The sequence below is a fragment of the Perca fluviatilis genome, chromosome 12, assembly GCF_010015445.1.
Source record: "Perca fluviatilis chromosome 12, GENO_Pfluv_1.0, whole genome shotgun sequence".
Taxonomy (NCBI): Eukaryota; Metazoa; Chordata; class Actinopteri; order Perciformes; family Percidae; genus Perca; species Perca fluviatilis.
In genome coordinates this window covers 20713962-20734471 of record NC_053123.1, presented here as the reverse complement: position 1 = coordinate 20734471, position 20510 = coordinate 20713962, and the positions used below count along the sequence as shown (strand labels likewise).

The window sequence follows — 20510 nt, the reverse complement described above, 5'->3', positions numbered from 1 at the left end:
TGATTTGTTAAGCAGACTGACACAAAGGGAGATAAATGTTAGTTTTGCAATTTGGGTGTGTGTCCACTAGATGTCAGCAAAGGACTGTGTGTGTGTGTGTAGCAACTGCTCCTGCGCTAAAAATAAAACTATTGACAATTTTCACATATAAATATAAATTTATTTAGATTTTTTAATAAGGATTTTATTTTTTAAATACCTTTTTTTATTTTGCTCTGTATGAGAATATCCAATGTGTACAATAGATTTTTCACATTTTTTTGGCTTATCTTATTTGTACAAACATTAGGAGCATTCATTTGATACCCGAGGTTTTCATCCCTCTGCTGATATATTGCAAAAAGGAGTAGGTGCAAAAACAAACACACTGACATTCTCTCTCTCACACACACAATTATACATTTAAAGGTTGAAAATAAGCAAACAATTCCAGACATTTTTCAATTGGATATAATCGATTTTTGTGTGCACACAATTTGTGTGTAAATATTCTAACTAATGAGACAAACAGACACAGAGCTGACAGACAAGCGTGAATTAGAAAAATGCAAATACATCCAAACAAAGCATTTCACATCACTGCAGCTGTTGTTGCTCAACATTTGAACCAAAGTCATGCTTTACACACGTTAGCGTGTTTGGTGATCAAACGGGCTCTTTAAACTATGTGTGGAGATTCACATGTTATCGTCAAGCACATATACATCACAGAAGCAGTGCGTATTAATGATAAAGCTCTTATCAAGGAGTAAAAAGGCTGATTGCTTGCAGCCATAAAACTAGAGGGGGGTTCAGAAAACAAACCTATACAAAACAGACCCCCATGACCCCCCCCCCCCCGCCTCCGAAAAAGTTCATCTCTGAGGCTCCACACATGCACACCTCCATGCCACTATTAAATACAATCAATTTAAATGCATGGCGCCTTGTGATCAGTAATGCAGCATATAAGTGGTCTCCAAAACTAAAGAAGTAACGGTGTTGTCCGTGTTTTTCTTTGTATTAAAGGCGGCAGGATGATAGGTTGGGATGTTGGCTGATGAGACAATTGAGCACCACTTGTTCTGCTTCTGCACACAAGTGAACACTATGCATGTTTGCAGCCAGAATACATCTCCAGTTAAGGACACATTTGCTTCATGTACGAGTAATAGACAGTGGTAGAAAACAGAGTTGAGATGGATATATGAAAGGATTCAAAGTGTAAACTCAACTCGCGGAAGGACTCATGTGGCACTTAAAAGGTTACAGAGGGTGTGATCTATCCGTTGCTTCTCTGGATGGCACGTCAAACGGTTGTGATGCTTTTAAGCGTTGCTTAATCACTGTGGTTAATGTCCCCATTGATTCCGTCACATATATTATTGCCTATTTCATTAGTTGTGTCGTAGATTGTTGTATCATTGAGCATGTCATACATAGTTTCATTAGGCATGTCGTCTGTGGTGTCGCTGGCTGTGTCGTGGGCTCCATCATTAGCCGTCTCTTGGCGTGTGGGGGGGCTGGGTGACTTTCCTATGGGCCTGTTCTGTGGTGAATCAGAGTTGCACATGAGACAGAGCAGAGAGGAGCAGTTCCAGAGACCCTGGGTCATGCTGGAGGTGAAGAGCCTCCGACATGGATGACAGAACTGATAGAATACCAACATGAAGAAGATGGCGATGGCGTAGGCGACCAGCAACTGCAGCACCAGCAGCGGGGCACAGGTCAATTTGTAGAAGTCAGTTTTATAGATGAACCACAGCAGCAGCAGCGAGGCATTCTCCACAAAACGCAACATGTAGTACACGGCCATGCGGTACCAGTTCTGGGACTTATTGATGAGGTCCGGGTCGTTGAGTTTCACCTGCACAGCTGACCAACAGAACATGTTGATGCCGGCGTAGAGGAAGGTGAGCAGGCAAAGCACGATGGTGGTTCCCACCCTGGTCAGAGTTTTTTCTATATTCTCAGGGAACGGAGAGTGGCTCTGCCAGAACAGGATCCATGGGTAGAGAAAGAAAACCAGGAAGTTAAGCAGAACCACGGGCAGGACCCAGAGCTGCAGCACAGAGCTGAACAGAACCAGAACCACCACACGAGTGGCGATCTCAAAGCTCCTCCACAGGAAAATGCACAGATAAGCCATGGGGCGGACGTCCACTTCATAGTCATCATATTTGATCTTAATGGCCAGGATGTTGCAGCGCAGCGCTCCGTACACAATGGACAGGAGGGAGATCACCATCAGTGTGCCTGACAGTGAAAAAGAGAGACAGAAATATGAGGACACCATCAAGTCTATCCTCTGAAGTTCAGGTTGATTTTAGATTCATTGTTCAAAAAATGAATTCATACATAATTTTTTTTTCTTTGTTTAGAAGCTTTTAAACTCGGTGTGAAAAATATCTGACTTCTCATACATGGAAAATGACACTGGTGCCTAAAATCTACAAATATTTAGTGATAACTCACTAAAGATCACTCAAAATATTATTATAGAATAGTTCAGCCAAAATAATGTTTCAGTATTTATACACACAAATACAGCAGAAAAATGTAAGAAATAAAAGTCTTATGTTATGGGCTACAGACATAAATAAGAAACTGTGTAAAAAAAGCCCTTTCAACTGGTTTTCTCAGCTTGTATCTACATGATTTATAAATAAAGTTACTATAAATAAACTTCAGAGGTTAAAACAACATTCAAGTGCTCATATGGTTGGTACGTAATTCCCTATTTTTTGTTGCAGTGAAGGCCTTGTAACAAAAAGAGGGAATTTGGTGGTAAAAAGACTGGAACTCTGGATGATACCCACTTGATTCGACTCACTCAGACTGCTCCATTAACTTCAGATAAACATGGGAAAACACATAGTGAAGGGAACTTTTTATTACCAGTACAAACAGTAGGAGTAATTACAGCGAGCAAAAAACATTTTTGAAATGTACATATGGGGACTATTGTTTTACTGTTTGACTTAAATTAATCCCTTAAAGGCCCTGAAGCTCCCATTCATCACATTCCGGCTGTTAAATCGGTAAGCGTGAAATAGAAGTGTCAGACCGCCGGGAGCAGAGGAAATAAGATTTATACTTATAACATCTTTTTATTTTGTCCTAATTCGACATCCAGATGTCCTAGATTGACTTTGGGTGAACCTTTATTAAGTCTCTCTCAGTAATAGAAATTCTGCCAGATCTGCAATGACTGGCAGAGAGAAACACAGTTTTCCATCCTCGATTTCAGAGAGGCGGTTACATAACGCCACTTTGACTCATAAAAACACCATCCTCTTATTTCCAATATGGCACTTAACTGATCAGCCCACATCATGTTGGAGCTGTGGACAGGCGACGGGGGATTTAAGGTACATGTGACCATAACATCAAAGAGTCACACACACTTAAAGTACATGTGCCCTCTCATCCTCCTCACCTCTTCCAATGGAGACCCCCTGCTGCAGGATGCAGATGTAGAGCTGCAAGGTGAGCTGGGGGGCCGATCCCAGGAAGGCCTGAATGACAGAGGTGCGGGCGAAGGCTGCTCGGTGTGTAAACAGTTTCCCCTCCGCCTGCCCCACCTGCCGTTCCACCTCCTCAGACTGACCCCCGCGAGGTATCTGCTTCTTCCTGGTGATGCTGACATACGGCTCCTCCACGCGGCCCACGCTGCCATAGATACAGAACGCCTCCAGACACCTACAGGAACAACAACAGCAACATTTATTTGCAGGTGATTCTTTTTTCATTTTCTTTTTCTTTGTTAGGCTCTACATTAGCTTAATCAACACAGAGGTTCTTCCTCCTGGTGTCCACACATGACACATTGGCAGATCAACAACACATAAAAACAGCAGCTCAGGTTTAACAGGTATAATGTTTACTGCGTTCATTAAACTATTATCAGTCATGTGTTCTTTTGAGTTCTCTTTCGTCTTGTTTTGCATTCTGTATACTGGTTTAACTTCACAGAAAATTGAAGCTATTTAGGGATGCCTTTGATTAATTGATAAATGTTTTAGTCTATAAAATGTCCATCCCAATTTCCTAGAGCACAAGGTGACAAAATTGGTAATGAATTCCTTGTTTTGTCAGATCAACAGACCAAAATGAAAAAGATATTAAAGGGGAACTATGCAGTTTATTTTTACCTTAATTTACCTTAACTGAACAGCTTCGGAGTCATTGGAATGGTTATATGACTTTTTTCGGGTTGAATGGTGGTCGTCTCGCTCCCCCCTAGCGCCTGTTAACAGAAAAACCACCCTTGCAACTTTCAGCCGTCGGCCTCAACGTCAGGAAGCATCGCGTGATATCAGGTCTTGCGATGTAACAAATTGCTTCACGGCACTGTACACGTACGCCCATTCAGGAACCGGTTAACAAGGTGGCGATGGAGTTTTTCACACTATCGTCATGGCTGAGCTGACAAAAAAGAAGCAGAAAGCTAGGAAAGCGTTGTCGGAGAAACAGAGAAAGAGGAAACGGCAGACTGACCGAGCGAGGAGTCAGACACGAGTAAACATCGGACCTGCGTTTTCAGAATGGGGAGAACTGAGACAAACAGAAGCCTGCAAATCCGATGCTGACCTGCCGTTCTTGCTGTTGCACTTGTAAGTATCTTTGAGATAAACTCTGTTTAATCTTTGTATTTCTTGTTATTGTGACCTCAGGATGTTTGCTATTGTCTGTAAAGGTTTTTATTATGATCGTTGTCTGTTACGGACTTACTAGCTAGCTTACTAGCTGTCTACCTCAGTGGAAATGGCTCAGTGCATTCGCCGGCTTCTATGAAAACAAATGCACATGACGAGAGGGAGAAGATGGGATGGGGGAGAGTCGCCAACGAGTTTTTATAACAGTGTTGCCAAATATCTATTCCGAAGCTGTAGGGGGAGCTCTATAGGGAAACCTGCAAGCAAAAAGCGAAATTGCCAAAACTGCATAGCGCCCCTTTAAGTTTACAATGATATAATAAAAAAGCTGTAACCTGAGAGGAACACTTAATATTAAAATCATTATTATCTATTGTTATGTAGATGTACGCCAAAATTTACAGTAGCTCTCTGTTACTGTGAATGTCTAAAGAGATGTCAGTCCCAGTCAGAAAATGAGTGGGGGCCGAGGTGAGGTCGAGGCAGCGCTCATAAACACACAGTGCCAATATAACAACAAGGCAGGAGGATTTAAGCCCCGGGTGCTGAAGGACAGATGGTTTATCAGCTGGAGTGGCACTCACAGTGAACACCTCACTGACTTGATTATAAATAAAAGTGTGAAGGTTAAGCTTTTCAGATGTTAAATAAATTACCAACATCTAATTGAAGGATGAAGATATGAAGATTAGTCCCACACTCCGTCTCTGCTGAGTTCAGCATGTTGTGAAGTAGATGTGTGTTGCCAGATAAAGGGGTAAGTCTACAGATAACAGACAGATAATCATAACTTACAGCCACTATAATTAATATCAGTAAATTCCTCAAAATCTACTCTTTCTACGTCATTGCAATATCTAGAATCTATGAAAATGCAAATATTGGTTGGGTATAAGATGTCTCCTACTTTAATGAAAGGTCCAGCCTCAGTGTTTGTGAGCTGGAGGTTCAAGTTTCCATCACACTTGTCTACTGTAAGTTGCATATTGGACTATTGGTTTCCAAAGTGGTCACAATATCAGCTGGCACGCGTCATCGTAAACTCATATTTAAGGTGAGCACAGAGAAACTTTTACCTTTCAGCAGATAAAGGTGAAAACAGTCTTCTAGTGTCGACTCTGCACATTATTCTGTATTATTACTTAAGTAGGGCTGCAACTAATGATTATTTTTATTGTTGATGAATCTCGATTATTTTCACGATTAATCGATTAGTTGTTTGGTCTATAAAATATATGAAAATGGTGAAAAATCTGTCTATCAGTGTTTTCCAAAGTCCCAGATGCAGTCTTCAAATGTCTTGTTTTGTCCACAACCTCGAAGATATTCAGTGTACTGTCAAAGAGGAGTGAAGAAACAAGAAAATATTTACATTTAAGAAGCTGGAATCAGAGAATATTTTACTTTTCTTTCTTAAAAAAAAAAAGGCCTCAAAACGATTAATACATTATCTGATTAATTTAATAGTTAACATCTAATCGATTCATCTTTCAGCTCTTCCAAGTGAAGTAACTATATGAGCAAAATACATTTTTGAGTGGAGGTGGACTTCAAACAATATAAAAACTGCAGAAAAAGCCAGCAATGTACTTTTACAATAACAGACAGATTAGACTCCATTTCTGTGATGGAAGAAATGATCACACATGCTCAACATACACTGAGGAGGAATAAGAAAAAGGGTTCTAATTAGATAAGAATGAAAATGAAACAAGTAGATGATTTTTTTCAGCACAACAAGCACCAGTGTCACTGCTGGTATGACAAAAAATGATAAGGACTCTGTGTATGACTGTTTATGTTTACAATATTACAAGTGTTGTTTGGGTGGGAAAGAAGAGGAAGTGCAGCTGTGCTCTCGGCAGTAGAGACGGACATTTCCCTCTCCGCTTGTGTTGTCAGAGATAAGGAGCCAGGGGTGACTGTGCTATTCTTGGTTCTGCTCTTCACTGAGGAAAGACGTAGAAGTCTGAACAGTAATCATCTGAACACACTCAAGGGGAAACAGGCATGGCAAGGTCAGATCCACAGAGGCCACTGCTGGGGAATCAGTACGCTGCAAGAGACGTCTGTTCAACTGGTCGACCAAGAAAAACTAAAATATACATGTTCCTGGCTCGTTGTAAATATAACCATCTCTATCAGTTGCTAAGTTTAGATTCTCAAGCGGAAGGCTTACTGAATAGTGACAAGCCAGAAGTGCCAGTCCAAATTGTTTTTTTGGTCCAACAATTTTAATTTATACAAATAAATTATTACAAATTATTACAAATTTATGATGATATAAAACAGAGAAATGCAGCACACTTTACATTTGAAGAGCTGGAAAAAGTGCATAATGAATAACTGACTTAAATGATCAATTATTATTTATTATTAAAATAGCTGGTTCATTTTCTGTTGATTGACAGAATGGATTCATTCAACTAAATAAACTACAGAATAATCTACTATTCTAATGGCTTATAAAACGTCTGAACATAGTTGAAACAATTTGCTAAAGCCAAAATTGATACAATAAATCAGCTTGTTTGGTGCACAAAAGGAGCAAATATTCACATTTGAGAAGCTTGAACTGAGGACCATTTGGGCTTTTTGCTTCAAAAGCAACTACAAATCCAGTTTGAAATATGTATTGGTAGTGACAGCATAGTAAATGGATTACCTGACCGTGTTAGTCTCATTTTGTCCTAATATTCTCTTTTTTTGTTCACTGATCAAGTTCCTGCTTTTCTGTATGACATTTTGACTGTCCTGGAACTATTTTACCTGATCAACAGACTTTTAAATTAAAACTTTTATTTATGTTTTTTTGCATGTCTTGTCTGTTTTGTCCTAGTGTGAAGGACTTGAAATATGAATAATGAGATTTATGTATGACATATCTTCACACTGTTTTTGCAAAATAAAATAAAATTAAAAAATATATATATATAATAAATAAAAAACTAATCCTGATTTAAGTAAGTCTGTCTGCCTTTGTGTTGAGAGGAAGCATTTCACTTCGATCTGAGTGAAACCTTTTGTTCAGAGGCCAAGCTCCGACCGAAGTTCACATCTTATCTAATCAAAGCCCCTTTGCTTTGATTGAGCAGACAGTTTTGAGTCTACGCAAATCCACTCAGACAGACTTGGGAGTTGAATGTCCTCTCAGCTTTTGTTTATTCTGTTGTTTCCTGTAAACTTGTATAAAGGCAGAAACTCATGAAAAGTGCCTTTTCTTCTTTTCATATAGGAAAAAAAGTGTCTGCACACTAAATTAGGATATGTTTTGGATATATTTTGTGGAATCACTGTTAATTTTTCAATAATGTATTTTGTCTTTGTCTCAAGTATGAGGAATATAATGATGTAACCAGTTTGGTGTCTTGCTCTTTGTCTCGTTGTCCATTTATGCATTTTTCAGTTAAGTTTTTGGAAGCTAAAATGTGCTCCTTAGTTCATATTGATTCATGTAGCCTAGTTTTGATTTTCTACTCTGTGTTTTATAATGTTTATTCCTGTGACCGTGCAGTTACATGCCACCATGTACCAACCTGTGTTTCTAAAATTAAATAGGTAGAGGAAAAATATGGAAAATGGTTGCAGATTATTTACTGTAAATCTACTGATAATGTGTTCCCATTAGAGCGGCAACTAACAATTCTTATTTTATTTTTTTTATTGTTTGTTCAACTAATAGCCCAAAACTCAAATTCCCACATTTGAGAAGCTGAAATAATCACATTTTAGGAATTATTTTCTGGAAAAATTACTCAAATAATTAATCGATTACCAAAATAGTATACTAATCGATAAATCGACTAATCATTTCAGCTCTAGTTTTCTTATTACAGGAGATGAATGGCACCAAAGTCATTTCTCCTGCTGTTTGTAAGTTTGATAACATTCTCATGCTGCATGTCTGACATCAAGGAGGTTTTCTCATGGATGTATTATAAGGCTATATAAGTTTTTTTACATATGCAGGATTAGGCTCCTATAGCTAAGGCACACGGACAGGCAGGCCAGGGGTTTACACAGAAAAGCACATATGCTTAAAAGGATCCTCCCTCAGTGTGTAACAATATGTCAGATTATTCATGTGATGTAATGTCCTTTCAGACAGAGCAGTCATGAATAAATAGGCTGAAGATGATACAACTGTGAAGGGAATAAGCCTACATAGACAGCGGTGGCTGCCAGCTGTTTGGACATGCAACATATCGATAAGCATATTGATCAGCCTTTTATTTCTAAACTCAACGGCACACACACACACACACACACACTGCACCAGTATGTATGCAGCCAGGCAAAGACAAAAGGCCGGAGAAAATGAAAACTGCAGCATATGCGCAATGCATTCATCAAACCCAAAGCAGCTTATTTGCAAACTGTCCGTGTTTTTAACGACAGAAATCACCCGTGGACACGGCACCCTATAGACGTTTCATCGCGTGACAGTGATTAGGAACACAATGGATTCCAGAGCTTCTATCATCCAACCAGTGAGAGATAAACAAGCCAGCACTGACCTGACGATGGGTCCGAACTGCAGGATGTGCAGCAGCAGGACGAGCGGTCTGTCTCTGCCGAGGTCCCGGTGGATGAAGGTGAGGGTCAGCTGCACGAGCACAGATGGTACGAGCGTGAAGAGGAGCGTGAGCCCTTGCCAGATTTGGTCTCCAGCTGAGCGGTATGTGGAGCTGAGGTAGAGCGCTGCCGTGGTCTCGGCCGTGAACAGAGACACCGACACAAAGATGGAACTGGGGAGTCGCATCCTCACTCACTCCGCCATTTGGGGAATGTGGCTTCGCTCACGGTCCACACATCCATGCCGTTTCCACCGGGCAGTCGGTCGGTCAGAGGACGGCGTTGTTTCAGGCACCCGCCGCCGCCGCCGCAGCTCATCTGCGGTTTAGTGCCAGGCAGAATGTTGTCACAGCCAGCTGTTGTCCCGCAGAGAGTCTGCGGGGGGCGCACGGGGCGCTGTGCGCTGGCGAGAAGCGCCTGTCAGTGAGGAGTGACGCCCTGCAGACAGTGATGTAGTCATTATTGCTCAGACACTGAGCATTATTTTCAGACAAATCATATAACTAATAGGAACAGGAGCGTCATTATATTATTGAAATGTTTTATTTGGGATATTATGATATAAATCAGAAAGCATACCTTTCTCACATAGGCTGTTCACTGATCACAAACATTAAAGCGTGCGTAACTTTTTGATATTAATAAGCGTCCGTTACATTCGAGCCATTGCCAAATGAGTAAGACTATCAGCTCCACACAACTCTCTCTGTGTTTCTCAGTATGGCTATGTTCAGTGCCCAGTTTTTCAAAAAAATTAATCTGGATCAAATTGATCCGGATTTGGAAATCCCATGTTTTGCTATCAAGGATCACCTGATCCATTTTACTTGTATGCCAGTTTTTTTAAAGGAACATTGGATTGGATCACTGTGATCCAAATACAAAATTTCATGATTACCAAATCCTGTTTATCAGAGCCTTAAATGGAACCAACAGTGTAGCCTACTGGCTTAGCAAAGAACAACAGGTAGGCAAAATACCGGTGGCCACAAATTTTAAGAAACAGAAACACTGTAATAAACAAAAATATTTTGCATTCCTCATTTTGTTATAATGTTAAATAACAAAACAAAAACAATACTATCCAATAGTCCATACCTCATTAGATGTGACATGCTTCATATATGCTTCAAATATGAATATATATATATCATCAGTAAACATTGATTTTGTGATCATTCACTTAAAAAAATCATCGGCATGATTGTGTGCACCAAATTTAATGGCAATCTATCCAATATTTGTCAAGACATTTCAGTAAAAAGCTCATGGTGGCGCCAGAGGAAAAGTAATTGGGTCAGCAAAGCCATTAGAATTCAGCCACTGTGGACTAGGCCTATTTCATGGCAATACATGTACATTTGTTGTAGTTTTTGAGATATTTCAGTTTAGACCAAAGTGGTCAGACTGACCGTAACTGCAATCCCTAGAGCCAGCTAGTGTGGCTGAAAATTTAATATCAACTTGGGGTGGGTTTTGTTTACTGGTGGAGCTTTCCTTGACCTATTGCCCTCAGTATTTCTAAAATCCAGACTTCAGCCCTGTCGGAAACATGAGGGATTGCTTGCCTCTGAGCATTGTACATGTATTTAGAGTTGCTTGTGTCATTACAAGAACAACTAATCTTCTCCAGGATATCAAAATGTCAACTCATTCTTATTCTCTCAACCTTCAGTTCATCATCTTCACCACCAGGCTCGACCGGCTGCTGTCCATGGTGCTGAAGGAAAAGTCAAACATGCTATTTAATATTCATATTTGTTTATTGAAATTGTTTATTTAAGAGGATAACCCCTTGAGATGAAGCATCTCGTTTTCGAGGGGGTCCTCGAGACAACGGACAATAAGACAAGGACAATACAATACAGCACATATACATTCACACTCGTTAGAGCTCTCCCTCATCCCACCCCACCCCACCCACCCGCTCCACCGACTCCTTATTGAAATCAAGTTTGTATATAATACATATTGCAGTATTAGGAAACATGACAACATTTAGCCCATACATACACATATGTATATACATACATATACACACATATATACATACATACATACATACATACATACATACATAATATTCGTATGCACACCTGCACCCATACTCATGTATAAACATAAATAAAGAGGACAAAAAGTATCCCAAATATTTGGACATGTATACCTGAGGAAAACATTTACAGTAAGAGTTTGCATACACATAAGTAAAGACCGATGTTTTAAAGGAGTGCAAAGAGGTGACAGATCTTAGAGACCCAGGCAGGCTATTCCAGTCTGAAGGGGCTTTAAATTTAAAGGCACATCTGCCGCTTTCTTTATAGATGTTTGGCACAGTAAAAAAGGGATATTCAGTGTGTCTCAATCTATAACTGGGTCTGTATGGAATTAAATATTCCTTCATATAAGAAGGATATTCAGAGTACACACATTTAAAAATAACCTGGTACCAGTGATACTGTCTTCTGGCTTTTGGTGATAAGTTCAGTGAGTCATACATTACACAGTGGTGAGTAGTAAAAGGACATCTCAGCACAAATCTGCATATATTATTGAAAGCAACATTTAATGGTTTAAGATTTAATTATGATGTGTTTTGATAAACAACATCTGCATAGTTTAATATAGGAAATATTAATTGTGACAATTCTTAACCTAATCACTTGAGTGGAACAGTTAATAGAGCGATACAATATTCGTAAATTACAGTTGATCTTTTTTACAACAGAATTAATACTATACCTAAAGGAAAGTTTTGAATCAAGCCAAAGGCTCCAGGATATCAAAATGTCAACTCGTTCTTATTCTCTCAGCCTTCAGTTCATCATCTTCACCACCAGGCTCGACCGGCTGCTGTCCATGGTGCTGAAGGAAAAGTCAAACATGCTATTTAATGTTCATATTTGTTAAACAATTACACACTAAAATATATTTAACTATGGGGAATTGATTGAATTTAACCCTATAACCTATTAGTGTTCTAGGTATATTACTGAAGTACTGTTTTAGCTTTACTCAAGTATTTTCCTTTCCTGACACTTGTACTCCACTACATTTCAGATAGAAATATTGTACTTTTTACGCCACTATATTTATTTGTTAGCTGTAGTTACTTTGCAGATTAATAATTGACATAAAAAAACGGTACATACATTTTTGAAATTCATCACATTGTTAAAGATTAAACCAGGGATTCCACAAAAAAATACATTTCCCCTCTAAACTTCTCAAATGGTTTAAAAAAAGAAGCAAAGAATAGTCCCAACAATGAAATAAAATGAATATAAAAGAACTCAGTTTTTTCTTCTTGTCTCTACCATTAATTCAGCTTATACACTAATGCATCACTACCAACAATCTAATAATGCCATAAATGATAATATATCAGGCACAGGGGACATGTTTCTGCAGAGCGAGTACTTTTACTTTGATACTGTAGGTACATAACACTTTTATAAGTATCCCCTGGGCCTGAGATTTTTCTGTTCTGGCTTTAAGACTATGAAAGAGTCTTCCTCTGGGGCAGATTTTAAGAATATACAACCAAAACACACAATAATCTAATAGAATAAAACATGATGCATTAAACTGTTTTAAACCACGAAGCACATTAAATATGCAGATGTATCACAGGTATCAGCCGTGTTTATTACAGCTTTAATCACACTGCATGGCATTTCCAAGACAATCAAAGTGGTTATCTGAGTCAAGGTTGTGTAAAGGTTCAAAAAGCTTTGAATCACTTTTTAATTTGAAATTAGGTTATGTTTGTGACCCAATTTAAAAAGAAAGAGATACAAAGACGATAAATGGTATTGGCAAGTAAATGTGGAAGCAAAGGTCATCTTATGAATACAGAAATAATTGAATTTTTGACCACTAAAAAGTCAAAATGAATGCAAATTCAAAAGACTTTTCTATGTGTTTATTTTGAAATGGTAAGACACAAAGGTTGATGATAATAGAGTGAGAGAGAGAGACAGAGAGAGAGAGCGAGAGAGAGAGAGAGAGAGAGAGAGATTGCGAGGAGGTCTTCTTAACATCAAGGGAGAACAGAAGTGGATGCAGTAGCACTTGAGCTCTGAAAAACATAATTTGCATGGTCCATCTACATAATAATTGAAATAGCCGGCAATGGAATCAGTTTCAGTCTGTTCCTGTTTGTGAGTTCAGATAAAAGCGTATTTTAAGTCCAAGCAGCCATTTTACTTTGATGGAAATTTTTCTGTACAATTATACACATTTGGGAGGGAAATGCTTTTGAGAATTATCAACTCTGCAGCCATTTTGTTCTTTGAAAAAATATTTGGCAACGGAAGAGTCTGGATAATTAAAATGGTTTAAGTCATGCTCACAGAAGAACATTTTCATTTGTGTTATCTGCCTTGATACAGGAAAACTCAATTTGCATTTATATTAGAAAATGATTTTGAGCCCACTTGACACCATCTGATGCACCAGCAAAAGATATGCTGCTATATGCCTCCAATATGAGGCAGGGACTTTTGGCAATGTGTAGGTGAAGGGTTTAATGGAGACTAAAGGCGTGTTGAACATGAAAACATAATGGTTTGAAAGATTTCGCTCCCACACCTCACTTACTTTTTAAGTTAAAACTCAAAGTATGCGGTGACAGAAACAGCATAATTCTTCACAGCGTAATTCCAACACTTTATAAAATGGCTGTGATTTATTTCAAAATGACCATATACCACTTACCATACCAATGCTGGAGCGGTACAGAAAAGAACAAAAACATGATAGGCAAACCATATAGTTAATTTCTTTTAGGTTTTGGATACTTATTAAATCATTTGTGTTGACAATTGACAAAATAGATTGGTCCAATAATAGCTTATATGTTTATTGGCACTGTTGTTACACAGAGTTCAGTTAATTGTTGTAATAGAGTACCGGAAGTAAAAACGTTTTTTTTGTTTTATGATGAGGTTTCTACAGTTAATAGGCTACAGCTAAATTGAAAACAGCGGCCAAGGCAGCTGTAGAAGAAGATCCATTGTATGTGTAACTGCCATAAACAGTAAAGTACATCAACAGTCAAAGGACAAGCTATGGGTAATTTCATAACTTTCAAACTCAGCTTAAACTAACTTCAAACTATTTCCAATTGCATACAGAACACTGTCCAACTGAGCTGCAACGTAGCCTACACTGAAGAGGTAATAACTCCAAATCCTATCCAGGTGACCACTTGGTGTAGGCTATTCTTGGACATTTTCAGAACATTTGTGCATATGTGCCAATATATTCTGAATCTCACTGAGGAGAGTTTAAGATGGTTTGCCCATAAACAATAAGGTTGAAACAGATCAGACATTTTTTCACCCTGATCTTGACAGCTGTAGCGCGTAAAATGACTGAAATGACGCAGCAGCAGCAGCAGCAGGAGGTCACACACTTTATAAAGTCTGTCACCAAACGCACCAGGAGACACCGGACTGTGTTGAACACCTCCGTCCTCTCCCTGTAAAGGCTGCCATGTCTCTGGAGGACCCACTCGTTATGAGCCCAGAGGACAGCAGTGTTCTGGTTCTCAATGCCTCCACAGGGGAGCAGCACCAATACAACATCTGGTTCCCGGGTATCGGGATCGCTGCTGTCTACGGGATCATCATCATCGTGGGTCTATTGGGAAATGTCACGTTAATGAGGACGTGTCTAACGGTGAAGTCCATGAGGACGGTGCCCAACTTGTTCCTGTCCAGTCTGGCTCTGGGGGACGTGCTGCTGCTGCTGACCTGCGCCCCGGTGGACGCCAGCCGCTACCTGGTGGACGAGTGGCTCTTCGGCCGCGTTGGATGCAAACTGATCCCGTTCATCCAGCTCACCTCTGTGGGAGTCTCGGTGTTCACCCTCACTGCTCTCTCCGCTGACCGGTAGGCTACTTTTCACGCAGTTAGGCTTTTAAACTTGCAGAATTATCTTCTAGATTTCTTCAACATGAGGTTTCCTTCGATTAAATAAAAATCAGTTTGACACTTCAGTTGTTTCAATACTCAATTCAATTTTATTTATTTACTCCATGGGCGATTTAAACCCCCCCTTTTTTAAATCAATTTTGGTGCTTAAAAGTTAGAGTTTGCGAACTTGTCTGTTTGTTACAGAGAAAAAACACTTGGTTCAAAGGGCTTGAAACAGGTTTAATATCCAGTGTCGCTGTCGCTGATGCTAAGCACCTGTAACCCAGTCAAGAACAGGGTCAGAATCGTAGTGTTGGCCAGTCGGAGGAGGTTGTGCCAGACTCCAGCCTTTGGCTGAGGCTCTATCTGATCTGTCAGAGGGAGAGCAGGAGTGCGGTTGTGAAGTTTAACGTTGGTAGTCCCCAGAGAAGAAGTTGGTGATTTCATGGCGCAGATTAGAACCCAAATTGAAACATAAGCAACTAAAATTGCTGAATGTTAGAAACATTGTGTCAAACTGGTCGTTATTACTGAGACTTATAAAGACAGTGTCAGGTTTAGTTCCATCATAGTGTTATTAATAGTGTCAACAAACGTTAGCTGACGTTGTTGTGCAGTAACTAGCTCAAAGATTATTGGCTAATGAAATTACTTATTTAGCACTATATCCTGTTACATTCTCATTAGGGACTGAGCCGCCATAAAGGTCGGATCCTAGAATCAGCCCTGCTTTACTCCATCCACATTTGTTCTTTTGCATGGTGGCAGCATTACATCAAAAAGACACATTATAAAAGTCTTGCATCATTTTATGCACATGTCCCACTAAAGACTTTGGATTTTTCCTGTTTTTTTTATTGAGTTGGTTTTATTGGTTATTATTGGTTTATATTTTCTGCACATGCTATTTGAAATGACTGTGGGAATCATATAAATTCAACTGACTAAACTCTGATCAAAGTAACTGTCTCAGAATGTTGTCTGTTTTCCGCTATAATTAATACCAGATTATTGTAGTCTGCTTCAGAAAATGATTAGGAAATGACAGACCTGTAAAATAAAGTTTTATTGTTTTATTTCCCAGCATTAGGTCTAAATGTTGTTTCTAAGTCCTCGCCATGCTTCCAGGAATTGTAATACTAAATAGTGTATTTATTTATTAGTCAAAAGAGTCACTCACTCAATATTCACTAAATATTCATTCATGATGAATCTGTAATTTTTATTTCCTGACATGATGGTCTAGATACCACTCCTTCTCCATACTGCCAGGAATGTATATCCGAAAACAGCATACCACAGTGTAGAAATACTCTGTTCTGGTTTAAAGTCCTGCATTCCAAATTTTACTTAAGTGAAAGTACAAAAGTATGATCATCAAAATGCGCTTAGAGTACCAAAAGTAAAAACTCATTATGCAGAATAACCCATTTCATAATAGTATATATTGCAGTGTCACAAGATGATAAACTAAAGAAAATAATAAATCTCTGTAGTTACACTGGTCTAACGAAACCCCTGACATAAGATATGAAGAGATGCAGAGATTGAATGATTATACAGGTCCTGGTGTTGATGAAACAATCTAAAAAATAATACAGATTAGTCAGATACACAAGGGTCCAGATTCAGCTTTTTGTTGTCAGAAAACGTGTTGGGAGCTGCCAACAGCTCTTTGTATTTTCAGCAAGCTTAGCTTCTGGGAGTAAAAAGAACATTTAATATGAGTTATGATTAATAAACCTTCCTCTTTGATCTGGAATTTATCTTATCCAGGAGCTAATATTATCTACTGTGGTTCCTGTTTCCTTTCATTCAAAGCCTAATTTAATTTTCTCTGCTACAGTCAGTATCAAAGCATATCGTTCTTTGATTTAAAGAATAAGTTGAGTCTCTAGGAGGTTAGGGTTAAACCTTAATTAAAATCAGTTATGAGACAATAATACGTTTTTCTGCAGTTGTTTTTGATTAGATGTATAATGAAGAAACTATAGAGAGGTATTCAGTTCAGTTCATCTTAAGATAGTCTCTCTCCACAGAATGCCAGAACAAGTTTCAGTGATGCTCCACATATTTCTGTTCTCTGTTAAGGTACAAAGCAATAGTCAGACCTCTGGACATCCACAGGTCCAGCGCTGCACTCAGTATCTGTTTTCGAGTGGGGGCCATCTGGCTGCTCTCTGTGACTCTGGCCATTCCTGAGGCCGTCTTCTCCGACCTGCACACCTTCACCACCAGCCACACCAATGAGACATTTGTGACCTGTGCGCCCTACCCCCACGCCAGGGAACTGCACCCAAAAATCCATTCCACCGCCTCCTTCCTCATCTTCTACATCATCCCGCTCTTCATCATATCAGTGTACTACTGCTTCATCGCTCGCAGTCTGGTCAGGAGCTCTGTGGACATCCCTGCTGAAGGGCACCTGCACCTCCAGAAACAGGTCGGATTCTGGGGTCCTCTGATCAGTTATCTCATTTACAAAGTGGTCTTTATAAACTCTCTAATTATCTCTCTATTTATTTCCATGTTTAGTAATCCTACTGTGTGTGAGAAACGGATTGGTTGAAATCTTTATTTATACAAGCAAAACTCAGTACTCACTAAGCTCTGCATGCTATGCTCACATTGACAATGCTAAATTGGTCAAAACAGCAGCAACACTTTTATATACACAGTATATAAAACCACTTATACTAGCTATATACTACCTATTCTATACAGTTTATGTATACCACCAGTGTTGCTGCAGTTTTGACCTCTTTGGATTTCTTTCCCCCTCTCCATGCTCCTTGGAAGTAGGTGAAGTTGTGCCAGAAACGCCCCACTCTGCTTCCACAATGACAATAACATGCTGATTTTTAGCAGGTATAAACTATACTGCATTCACCATCTTAGTGTAGTGTGTTAGCATCCTAACATCTGCTAATCGCACTTAAAACAAAGTACAGCTGAGGCTGATTGTGAATGTTATTAGTTAAGCAGGTTTTGTTTGTTGACCTGGTGATGGAGCTAGATGATCACCAAAGATATTAGGATTTATTTGCAGGGGGAATGTCTGTACTACATTTCATACCAATCCAAGCAATTTCCTTAAAGACAAAACCGTCAAAGTGCTGGTGGCGGTAGAGGAAAAGTCAGAGGATTCATCCTCTGGGAACCATGAATGTCTGTACAAAATTCCATGACAGTCCAGCCAATATTCCAGTCTGGACCAGATTGTGAAGAATTGTAGCAGCTGATTTCTTCTCTCTCTCTCTCTCTCTCTCCTGTCAGATCAAGTCCAGAAAACGTCTGGCCAAAACTGTGCTGGTGTTTGTCGGCTTGTTTGCAGCCTGCTGGCTGCCCAGTCATGTCATCTACCTGTACCGCTCCTACCACTACGACCAGGTGGACACCTCGCTGGGCCACTTCATCGCCAGCGTATGCGCTCGCATTTTGGCCTTCACCAACTCCTGTGTAAACCCATTCGCCCTCTACCTGATGAGCAAAAGCTTTAGGAAACACTTCAACAAGCAACTCCTGTGCTGCACTTCTCCCAGACGCTTGTACAGTCAGAACAGTAGGAGCACAAACATAACCACTGTCTGAAAGCATCTGTGTTTTCATAAATAAAAAATATAAAAAATGTTTAGCTCTCAACTATCCAGTGTAAGCCACAGAAATAACACAATATGCAGGAAGCCTCTAATCTCTTTTAAAACAAAATAAACTGTTGATTCAATGAAATACAATCACTGCAGATGTAAAGTCGATCATCCAAAACACTGGTACAAAACATCTTTTCTCGTTGCCTGAGATTATTTGTTTCCTGACAAATAAATGTTATATAAGAAAAAAAAATTGTTTGCAGTTGGTAAATCTTCTCTGTTTGTATCTCTGATGTAAACTGAAACTGAGTATGACAGTGTAAGAAAATTGAACTGATTGTAACCATGCATGAAAGGCCAGCTTTCTTGTGCATATTTTTTTTAATCTGTCCCGTTTGTTTAAAAAAAGACGACTGGTGGAGATAAAGAAAAAGGTTCCTCTGACATGACTGAATAGTCCATCCGCCGTTCTGTATCGTAGAAACGTTTCAATGTTAAGTTATTAGAATTGTCAAATGTCAGATATATATGTTTCTGTTACATTGTATGTGTTAGTTAATGCTGTTGGCTGTTCCTCTGTACACTGTATTTATACATTTCAGCAGCCATTTGTTACTTTTGTTTAATATTGATGTTTAATATAGAGCTGCAACTCACAGTTATTTGCATAATTGATTCAAAATATGGTTATTTTTGTGAATAATAGATTGTTTAGTCTCTGCAAAATGTCACAAAACCCAAGGTGATCTTCAAATGCCTTGTGTTGTGGCACCAGCAGTCCAAAACTAAAAAATATTCCAATTTACAGTGATATAAAACAGATAAAAAGCTTCTTTTTAAAGCAGGAACCCGTTTTAGTGTCATTATGAGGTCAAAATTTCAGTATGTCCAATAATTTAGTTTATCAAAAATATGACATTCCCATTGGCTTCAACTGTTCTTTGTGTTTAGTACTGATTAGCAAATGTTAGCATGCTAACGTGCTAAATTAAGATGGTAAACATTATTCCTGCTAAATGCATTGATAGCATGCTGATATAAGCATTTCTCAAAGCACCGCTGCTTAACAGAGCAGCTAGCATGGCTGTAAACTCTGTGGATAAACTATGGATGATTCATTTTTATGTTGATTGACTAACCGTTAAGCTCTATTAATATATCGGTGAAAACAGTCATAATGTGTGACTAATATGCTATTAATCATACTTGACAAACAAACAAACTTTGATATTATTTTGTATCGTCTTTACCATGAATGTCCTGATATTTATGTTCAATTAAACTTTATTTGAGATGTATGACCCCTGTGGGCAATGGGTTTTGTGATTGTGAACTTTTGGCTTTTGAAACATGATGAATAAAAATACAAAACTTTCATCTGAATTGATTTGTATCACAGAGGAGAGTCTGTCGCTGTGCTGCATATCTCTCTGCAGAGAGTGAGACTCTGCTACATATCTGACCTTTTCCACAAGTGAATGGAGCTGAAGCATAAATGACGTTATATCCTTTGATTTATTCAATCTATTGCATTGGACCTTCTCATTGTATGTAACCTACACCCTCAGTGTAAACCCAGTCAACTGTGGCTTCACAGAACATCCAACATCCAAGTTGGTTTATCTATCTTTTAAAATAAAAACTTTGTCCACGCCAAGATGGGTGGCAAGAAGGCCCAGTTTGCAACTGGTTAAGTCCTCTGGGAGGCCAGTTTTGCAACCTGAGTAGCAACAGAAAACATAAGTCCTCTGGGAGGCCCGAGTTGGACTCTGTTAACTTGTTCTTAT

At 39.0% G+C, this 20510-nt stretch overlaps 2 protein-coding genes across 2 annotated transcripts; one reads left to right on the top strand and one right to left on the bottom strand.

Annotated features, from left to right (window-relative positions):
* Positions 1 to 186: 186 nt before the first annotated feature.
* xk (X-linked Kx blood group (McLeod syndrome)) lies at positions 187 to 9612 on the bottom strand. Its single transcript, XM_039818275.1, has 3 exons — positions 9155 to 9612; positions 3419 to 3681; positions 187 to 2235 (listed from the first exon to the last, which is right to left on the bottom strand). Exons 1-3 carry the CDS (start codon positions 9397 to 9399, stop codon positions 1319 to 1321), a joined length of 1425 nt encoding a protein of 474 aa, XP_039674209.1. The 5' UTR covers positions 9400 to 9612; the 3' UTR covers positions 187 to 1318.
* Positions 9613 to 14708: 5096 nt separating this feature from the next.
* Positions 14709 to 18886, top strand: LOC120569295 (gastrin-releasing peptide receptor-like). The gene is made up of 3 exons (XM_039817119.1): positions 14709 to 15109; positions 17225 to 17576; positions 18410 to 18886. The coding sequence occupies exons 1-3, from the start codon at positions 14712 to 14714 to the stop codon at positions 18722 to 18724; spliced, it is 1065 nt and encodes a 354-aa protein (XP_039673053.1). The 5' UTR covers positions 14709 to 14711; the 3' UTR covers positions 18725 to 18886.
* The last annotated feature ends 1624 nt before the right edge of the window (positions 18887 to 20510 follow it).

What these genes read in the sequence shown, in the direction of transcription:
- xk (XM_039818275.1), bottom strand. Translation starts at nt 9,399, where the DNA reads ATGCGACTCCCCAGTTCCATCTTTGTGTCGGTGTCTCTGTTCACGGCC. An exon ending in CAGTTCGGACCCATCGTCAG is followed by an intron (nt 3,682 to 9,154) that starts GTCAGTGCTGGC and finishes TTGTTCCTGTAG; the next exon opens with GTGTCTGGAGGCGTTCTGTA. An exon ending in GGGGGTCTCCATTGGAAGAG is followed by an intron (nt 2,236 to 3,418) that starts GTGAGGAGGATG and finishes TTTCACTGTCAG; the next exon opens with GCACACTGATGGTGATCTCC.
- LOC120569295 (XM_039817119.1), top strand. Translation starts at nt 14,712, where the DNA reads ATGTCTCTGGAGGACCCACTCGTTATGAGCCCAGAGGACAGCAGTGTT. An exon ending in ACTGCTCTCTCCGCTGACCG is followed by an intron (nt 15,110 to 17,224) that starts GTAGGCTACTTT and finishes TTCTCTGTTAAG; the next exon opens with GTACAAAGCAATAGTCAGAC. An exon ending in ACCTGCACCTCCAGAAACAG is followed by an intron (nt 17,577 to 18,409) that starts GTCGGATTCTGG and finishes CTCTCCTGTCAG; the next exon opens with ATCAAGTCCAGAAAACGTCT.